This window comes from Buteo buteo, chromosome 3 (assembly GCF_964188355.1).
Source record: "Buteo buteo chromosome 3, bButBut1.hap1.1, whole genome shotgun sequence".
NCBI lineage: Eukaryota > Metazoa > Chordata > Aves > Accipitriformes > Accipitridae > Buteo > Buteo buteo.
Genome location: NC_134173.1, coordinates 32,345,339 through 32,354,903, shown reverse-complemented (window position 1 = coordinate 32,354,903; position 9,565 = coordinate 32,345,339). Strand labels below are relative to the sequence as shown.

Here is a 9,565-nt window from a genome sequence, read left to right as displayed (position 1 = left end):
TCAGCCTTAGGTGTCTTAGGCGCTTATAACTCCTGGACTTAGGTATTGGTGACCTAATAAAAAATAATATAAATATATATATATATATAGATGGGGGGAAAGGCAGGGTAGTCCAAACTATTTAAGCAATAGGAGATACAAAATCCAAGCCATTATTATGAATAATTAACTAAATGATGATACAACATAAAGTAATTTTATTATTAGAAGTAACAGGACTGTGTTTTGGAATACATCAGCACTTTCAAACTGCTGAACATTTGGAATTCATTTGGTATGCACAACGTTGTATAGGTCTGTTATTGTTTATAGCGTACTTCTCTTCTTTCACTTTGTGAAGCTTTTGTTAAAACCCAAAACTGTGTCCCAGAACATCTACAAATCTGTAAAAAAGTATATAAAGTAGAATTAAACCCGACTTATTTAACGTATTTAGGAATCTGAAAGGTGGATGGAAAATTGTTACCACATTTGTCAGTATTTCAGTATTTTCTTTAATTTTTGTGTGGTTCCAGAAGTGTAAGGTACCACAGAAGGCAAGTAAATGTTGCATATGTATGAAGTAACTTGCCCAGAAGGGAGTGTTCCCACTGAGCTCTCTTGAATAGCGACTGGTTTATGCCCTGGATTGGGAGGGTCATTCTGCAGCCTTCAAAACCACAAAAACCCTCATCTAATGCAAAAGAGAATATCCCTTGCCCAATCCATTGTCATTCTTCCTAGCCCCTTGTCTGTCGGTTACGAAACACAGGTACTGTGAAATTGCATAATGGGAGAGGAAATGTGGTCAAAGAAGCTGTAGGAAGGTATTGGTAGCTGTCAGGGTTCCATGATGGCTGGGGGCAGCAGGGCAGGGCCTGGCGGCCCGTCCTGTCCCACCAGCAGAGGCTCGGCTGAGAACTCCCAGGGACCGTGGCTGCAACCCAGCCGCTGCCCTCAGCACCTGGGAGCCTCTGCCCATGGGCACCCAAGGAAGGGGCCACCTGTGCTGTGCTGGCCCTGGGAGGGATAGCTGGGACATGCATGGTAGACGGTAAAACCTCATCACTTGGTTAAATCTTATTTTATTTCAAATATACGCTGTAGAAGATCAATTTTTCAAACCTTTTCCATCAGCAGATCCCTCAAAATTTTCCATCTGTGATTTAGGTCCCTGTGTATAAGTATAGGCCAAATGACAGCAAGCTCACATTTATATGTGCTGGAGAAGCGATCAGTAGATGTCCAGGTGCCATCATGCAAATATTGTGGAAAACCACTTTGCAGAGTTATTATTTTCAATAGATCACTTGTTTGAAGATAATAATTTTGCCTGTTTTGAATTTGATGTATTGATTCTCAGCTGGTTTAGGCTGTCTTCAATTACCTTAATGAAAAGTTAATTTAGGAGGAGGAGGAGAAAATGATTTGTTTCCCCCTCCCTTTTTCATTCATTTTGAACAGATGTAAATGACTACAGGTTCAAAGGTAATTTAAAACTTTGATAGCACTTTAAAAGTTTGATAACAGTTTGAACTAATTCTAGAATGATAATTTATGTGGAATAAGGTGTGGGGAAACTTACTGCATTTCAGCTGCTCTCATTTTGGTGCTTCCCCCACAGAAAATACGAAGTACCTTATCCTTTTACATTTAGGCAGAGGTTACCTCAATTCATCAGATACTCATCATGAGGTAACAACATGCACAGGCATATCTGCTGTGGTGCATTGTGAGGCAAACACTTGGTTATCTCGTAGTAACTTCTTTACATGTTCTCACCCTTTTCCATCATTTGCTCTTTTGCCAGGTATTGCTTACTAAAAGATGGAGATTTTTTTCGCATGGGTAACGTAAATACAACGAACGCTTGACTTAAGAGGAAGCTCCCCAAGCCTGCAGGACCATTGAGTTGTTAGAACTTCAGCACATAGGTACACCTGTGGCTCTTCCATACCAATGCCCAACTTGGCTGAGTTTGCTTGCAGGAAAAGGGCAGGTATCACAATATTTATGTTCTTCAACCAAGTCCTTATATCATTAGATGGTTCTCATGTTTTCCATGTGGGAACAGCTAGTGTCTTCTTCCATAACAGGCATCTAACTTCACATGAAATATTCAAGGGACCATAGAACCATATATTCAATATACTGCAACCTAAACCATGATTACTATCTGATATATAGCTGTTTTGAACATTCATTTGTCTGGGAAAGAAGCTTTTCAGCCTTTACATTTTTAACAGACTTCTTTATTTCCTTTTGTAAAAGTGCACTCAAGTATAAAGTTGAGCTAATATGGGCAGACTTTATTTGAATACACTGGTATTGCTTATACTTAAATTATGTATATAACTATGACACCTCTATCAATATTGTGGCAGTATCTTTTGCTATATACTCTTAGGGTGAATCACAGCCCATCTGTGCCTCAGTCTTCCAGTGTGTACAATGGAGATAATAAATCATGTGCTGATTCATGAAGTTAATGAAAAATTAAAATTTCCTGATTTCTGGGCAGGAATGTGAAGTGTTGCAAATTTGTTGCTACTAATATGAAATTAAAACCTATGGAGGCATTTTGATGCCAACAATTCAAATGTAAATAATTCACAACAGTTTGACTCTGTATCTCTGAATGTATATGACTGTATGGCACAGTATGGTGCTACCTGGAATAAGATAATTTAAGTACAGGAAAGGAATAGTCTGTTAGCATAAGGAGCAGCTTGAGTTGAAAGAACTATCTCCCAGCAGTTAATGCAACTACATTTCTTGCCACTTGCTTTCTCTCCTGACTCTGAATTTGTGTAGACATGCTTTGTATTCTTCTCTTCATTGTAGTCCTTCCAAAATTTTATTATTGGGATACCTCCACAGTGCAAGGCTGGAGAGGGCCAGGGACCCCAGTGAAGATCCATCTGTCTGCTCTGATTGATAGTTAGCTCACTCCTGGTTCTTTTTTCTTGTGGAGAAGGTCTCTCTAAGACAATAGCTAGGCTTTGTTTTGGAAATAGTCCACTCTGGAGGCAGTACACACCATTTTTTGGCTTTTGCCATCCTTCAGCACTCTCCCAACAAGGGCATTTGGATTTTTGAACATGCACAGCATGCAATGCTCACTTCCATGCTCTGAAAATGCCATATTACTGGGTTACAACGTAGTCTCCAGATTGCCTCAGATGCTTTGAACTGAAACATACTCAACGCTAATAATGTGTTAGGTGTGCAGGGCCAGATAATGAGGCCCAAAACCCCTTCAGCAGATGCTGTGAAGTGGGGATGTGACCAGTTTGCAATAAGGGGAGGTATTTCTAAGCTGTGTGGATGTGAGCCAGAAGGTACCATTCGTCTTGTATTTAGCAGTGCAGACCTTGGTCACTGTGAATGAGCTTTTGACCCATGAGTGGGTTGGCTCTGCTCTGCCACTCCAGAACAGTTGTCTTTCTTCTGTGTAGCCAAACCTTTGCTTTGGCTTGTTTTTCTCTCTTTTGTTTTCTCAATTACTTTTCTTTTGTTACTCTTACTTTTCTTACTGTTTAACCTTTTTTCCCCCTCCACTTTAAGTCTCTCATCTTTCCTCTTCCCTCTAACACAGCTGACCAGTACAGACTTGATGCTGTGCTGGATCCCCTGGATGGAGTTAAATCCAGTTGGTGGCCAGTCACAAGTGGTGTTCCCCAGGGCTCAGTTTTGGGGCCAGTTCTCTTTAATATCTTTATCAATGATGTGGATGAGGGGAGCGAGTTCACCCTCAGTAAGTTTGCTGACAACACCAAGTTGGGAGAGAGGGTTCATCTGCTTGAGGGTAGGGAGGCTCTACAGAGAGATCTGGACAGGCTGGATTGATGGGCTGAGCCCAGTTGTATGAGGTTCAACAAGGCCAAGTGCCGGGTCCTGCGCTTGGGTCACAGCAACCCCACGCAGCGCTACAGGCTTGGGGAAGAGTGGCTGGAAAGCTGCCCGGTGGAAAAGGACCTGGGGGTGCTGGTTGACAGCCGGCTGAATATGAGCCAGCAGTGTGCCCAGGTGGCCAAGAAGGCCAACGGCATCCTGGCCTGTATCAGAAATAGTGTGGCCAGCAGGAGCAGGGAGGTGGTTGTTCCCCTGTACTGGGCACTGGTGAGGCCGCACCTCGAGTGCTGTGTTCAGTTTTGGGCCCCTCACTACAGGAAAGACATTGAGGTGCTGGAGCGTGTCCAGAGAAGGGCAACCAAGTTGGTGAGGGGCCTGGAGCACAAGTCTTGTGAGGAGCGGCTGAGGGAACTGGGGTTGTTTAGCCTGGAGAAGAGGAGGCTGAGGGGAGACCTTATTGCTCTCTTCAACTCCCTGAAAGGAGGTTGGAGTGAGATGTGTGTCGGTCTCTTCTGTCAGGTAGCTGGAGATAGGACGAGAGGAAATGGCCTCAAGTTGCAGCAGGGGAAGTTTAGATTGGATGTTAGAAAAAATTTCTTTACTGCAAGGGTTGTCAGGCATTGATTGGCATAGGCTGCCCAGGGAAGTGGTTGAGTCATCATCCCTGGAGGTGTTCAAAAAATGCGTAGATGTGGCACTTCAGGACACAGTTTAGCAGATGTGGTGTTGCGTTGACGGTTGGACTCAATAATCTTAAAGGTGTTTTCCAACCTAAACGATTCTATGATTCTGTTCTGTGACACAGGAACGCAGAGTAAAAGGACATCTTCCATGTGCCACCTGAGTCAACATGCATGTGTGCGCATGTGTCTGCTATCTGTATTCTCGTTTCTAGCTCTGCTAGAAGCCATTATTAACACAGAGGGGGAAAGCAGATGGCTTTCAAGGAGATATCAGCTATTTAAAAAAAAACAGCAGAAGGATTTTTGAGCTTGGAAGTAAGATGGAGTCAATTAATGCCATTTTTTCCTATTCCCTCACTACTGCCGTTCCCTCCCAACTATTAAAACTTCTTTTAAAAATAATTAACTGAAGCTTTCTGCATAATCCAAGCCCTTCTTCTTTGCATAAAGACAACCAAGATCCCTTTTCTACTGCCGAAAGTGTTTGATTAACACTCATCTTGCACTTAAAAACCTCCAACAGGCTTATCCTCCACTTCTGTCTTTTAATGTAAAAGTGCCCTAAAAAGGAAAGAATTATGCAATAGAAAGTGGCAGTACTTTTTTTACATCAGGTTTAGTGCACTCTTGCATTCATGTTCATTGATCATAATGTGAGCATGTTACTCAGTAATTTGCTTTTCTGAGCAGCCATGAACATTAAACTCCTGAGGATTTCATGGCCTTGAGGTTAGTAGCTTCTTGGGAGCAGGGTGTTAAACTGTATAGCAGATTTTATTTGTCAAGTTTCATTTTTGCCATGGCAGAAAACTAGCAGAATGCTTTTTCCATGGATGTTTCCTTTGGTCTGGCTAAAACAGATTACTGACGAGGGAAGAGCAAATTTCCATTCTTCTGCATATCTGCTGAATGTTCCTTCCCTGCCTAGAGGACTGTGGTTCAGCCACAGACATAGGAATGAACAGGATGGAGTGTGATGGGTCTTGAAACGCCTTTAGGTGACAGAAACTGGCTGTAATTCTACTTCTTTTTAATAAGGATTGTTGATTTTTGGTGCTTGACTTTGGAAACTGTCAAGCAAACAGAAAGCTGACTGTGTCTTATGTTCGTGTCTATTATGCAGAGCTATGTTGGAAAACTACATAATCTCTTATATTTTCCATTTAAGAAAATACAGGAATTCTATAATTCCTATATAATCTCTTATATTTTCTATTTAAGAAAATAATTTTAAAGAAATGAGATTGTTTTTCCTTTTTTTCTCCTGGGAGCAAGTAATAGTTCTGGACAGCCAGTGAGTACTTTGGGTAGAAAACCTCATTTTACTGTTGTTGTTTAACTAGGATTTTGTGATTTTATTCATGACTTTGAAGGCTTGGGGTAGAGGGGAGAAGGAGAAAGCCAAAGCAGGAGCAGGAGCAGGAGTGAAGGTCACATATTTTGAGCTTTGCGCATTGTTGTCCAGGTATGGCTGAATTCACTGAATTTGCTGGTCAGCAAATTATCATGTACCTCACATAGTCTTTGAATACCAGTTGGGGTAAGGAAATGGACAATAGCTACAGAGAAACTTTGGGCAGATTCCTGATTACCTGGAACCTCAATAGTGCTAATGGATACTTTGAATTTTCTTCATTTTCAGAGGATTTCCATAGTTCTCATGAGAATTAAGTACTAGCTGACTATTCGATTGGCAGAGGTATTGTATGGCTTGGTATTATTGTTATTTTTGGCATAAATATAAGCAAAGCCCACGAACTGTTCAGACTGGGTTAGTTCGCATGCAAGCTTGACCATCAAAAGATCAATCAGTTGTAATAATCAATGTTTGAAAGATACAGTATAAAATAAAGCATCTGGAGCCGCAAATATGTACAGAATAGTGAAAACTTTAGTTTTACCTGCAAATTCGTTTTTTTCTGAGGTAATGTATTTAAGAATTCTAATAAATATTCTGGCAGAAAAGCTGTTGATGGCAGAATTGTCTTATGTTTTAAATAATATGGGTGGCAGAAGCAGAGAAAAATGATGCACTTAAGTGACACTTTCAATATATTTAGAAAAAAAATCAGTGATGTACACTTCACTAAACTGTACATTTTATTCCCTGTGGAAAGTTAGTCTGCCCGGTCTGACCAGTAGCTGATAGGGGATCTCTTGGATATTTGCCAATATGTATTCACGACATGTAGTTGTGTTATAATAATTTTACAAGCATACTACATTTATTATCTGTGATTAAAACTTAACCACAAACTACAAAATAACTAAGCAAATGCTTTGTTTTGTCCAGAAAGTAATTAAAACATATCCTTTGTAGGCAGATAGAGAAAGGAAATGTGTGGAAGATTTCTTAAGCTCTCTGTAGCCTGATATCCTCAGAAAGATTAGATGAAAAGTCATAGACTCTGCATTCAAAACCTGAGGCATGCTGCATTAATCTTTTGTCCTGCTTGCACTTGTCCAGTAGAAAGCTCTTAGCTCAGATGTGTGCAGGTTAAGCGTGTGTGTAAAAGCTTGGTGAATGGGGATACTGAAACTGAGATTAATCTTGCCAGACTTCAGTCACCTAAAAGGTGCCTAAGTTTAAGACAAGTATCTAGGCTCCTTTGTTAATTAATGTCTTGAAACAGGTACTTCCAGAGCGCAATCTCAGATGGCTAAGAGAGGTCGATAAATAAACTATAGAGGGAACAACTAGCTGTTAGCTGAAGTTAGGTGAAATGAAGGCCTCTCTGTCGTGACCTCTTCTGCATGTGAACATCTTCGACAAATTGTGGTCTCACACATCTCTATCTTATTCCCATTGCCCGCACACGATGTTTGGACAATGCTGTATATAGATATATCTGAATCTTTGTGTGACTCATATGCATCATGCTAACAACATAAGCCATATATGCACCTTCAAAGTCCAAATATTTCTGCAATAATTATGTGTACCATCCCAATGATGACTGACTTCTTCTTTCACCGTGGACCCGTCAGGGCTCAAGAACATAGTTGTGAGTGGTATTATCAGTTAAGATTGTTCTTCTGCAGATTGTTCTGTGTTCTGCAATCTCAAGGCAGGATAAAAGTTGATGCTGTCCTCTGAGGAGAAAGTTGACAACATCAGTTCAGGGTAGGCTCGGATTTCTGAAATATTTTGTTTGCAAAAGATACAGGTATGTGCTTATTGGAATTTCTAAAATACATAATATTTTTATAAGTCTGTCCAATAGGGAAATTTCATTGTGGTAGTGAACTGTGCTATTTTAGAGCTTGTCTTTAGCTTATTTTTATAATAACATCGCCTTACATTAATTAGCATAGTGCAAATACAACTGTGTTACTATATCAAAAGCTGTGTATCTCTGCGAGATAATATTCCACTTATGACCATATTCCATAGGCACTATCTATTCCACATACTAGCAATGGACTGCTGCTCAGACTATGCATTATTGGTAGTGCAAAAAAAAGGTATTAAATCCAAAATATGGTAGAAATGCAGAGTCTTATAGGATAACTTGTAAAAGTAATAAGAATTTAAAAGTAAAATGTGGCTACGGAACTGTTTGCCATTTCACCAGCCTAAACCTTTGTGTTTGTACATAGAGCTGCTAACAAGGTAATTGTAAACCAGGCCAGTGCTTTTAAATTAAATTTAAACTGTATGAATGGTCATCAGAGTAAAATAAATTTACACCAGTCACACTCAGAGTGATTGTTCTTAGATGCTGAAGGATATACAGTGATGGAAAAATATGCTTTGTCAGTGCTTTGTTTAACATGTTTGCTTTTTTTCCTCACAGTACAGTGCTGTGGATACAAATCCTTTATCGGTGTATATTATGCAGCCCATCTGGAACAAAATTATTAAGGTAAGAATTTTATTAATAGAGATATCACATGATAATGTAAGAATTTGTTTTAAATACAGCATGTATTTTAATTTAAAAATACATATTGATTAATAAAGCTGAAATTAAGACATCTGTATAAGAGAAAACAAACGTTACAGGATATATAGCTATATTTAAGATGAGTATGTTTGGATTTTGAGGTGGGTTTTTTTAGAAAAACAAGGTGGTGGTTTTTTTCTGATTGCTATACAAAAGGCATCTGTTTCTTTTTTACATCTTTCATTATTACATCTTTCATTAAACTGCTTTGCTGACATTGAAGGGTTTACTTAGTACAAATTATTTTTGTGCTGCCTAACAGCAGCATGGCTTTATCTCTGTGCTGTGCACATGATTTTATGCAAGTGCTGTCTCATTTTCTCCCAAGGGTGCTTGCTCAACGGAGCTAGGCATTTCTCTAAGAAGCTGAAAATGAGAGCGGTTACCATGATCACCGTAACAATTGGAAGATGGCATCTCTTGAATGCATTATGATCTGCAGTTTTTAAAAATAAAGCTGCTCACAATTAGTTTTGCTGTTGTGGGCAAAAAAAAGGCTGTATCTTGAATAGACATGAACTTTATTGATCTGCAAGCAAGCAATGACTTCTGCATCTGCCTCTAGAGGAAATCTTCAGACTGGAGCAGACTTGAAAACAAACCTTTATACAAACAAGAAAGGGTGTGTGTGGTTAGGGTGCTGTTGGATTTGCCATCTTTGGGATCTATAATTCAGGTATTGCTTATGCTTGATATAGCAGGAAAATCATAATCTCTCATTCATAGCCTCAGTGTAATTTCATGGAAGTGTTTATATGACCTAACTTAAGCAATTCAAAGATGTCAAACTGAATTCAATAATTCAGTTCAGAGACTCTGTTTTCATTCCCATCATAATATTGAGGAAAACAATGAGGTAGAAAAGCCCCCGCAGCGCTCTGGAGTCCGGCATGGTCGATGAGCAGAAGCTTTACTGTGCACTTGCACTTTGGTTTAGGAGATCCATGGGTATTCACCTGCTATCAGATTGAAGGGAGTGTATTATCAGCGAAAAATTTCCTTTGGAGATACGTTCTTCTAATGGTTGCAGGGTTTTCCCAGAAGAAAAGGAACATTCTTGACTGTCCCCATGTAGCATAGGGTGATAGATGCTATAAAAAA

At 39.7% G+C, this 9,565-nt stretch overlaps 1 protein-coding gene across 1 annotated transcript in view; it reads left to right on the top strand.

The window, feature by feature from the left end:
- Positions 1 to 1,787: 1,787 nt before the first annotated feature.
- LOC142029028 (ethanolaminephosphotransferase 1-like) overlaps positions 1,788 to 9,565 on the top strand; it is a 49,631-nt gene continuing 41,853 nt past the window's right edge. The window contains exons 1-2 of the mRNA XM_075023255.1: positions 1,788 to 1,978; positions 8,315 to 8,383. Coding sequence (XP_074879356.1) covers positions 8,354 to 8,383 — 30 coding nt within the window. The 5' untranslated portion in view covers positions 1,788 to 1,978; positions 8,315 to 8,353. The remainder of the gene's footprint in view (positions 1,979 to 8,314; positions 8,384 to 9,565) is intronic.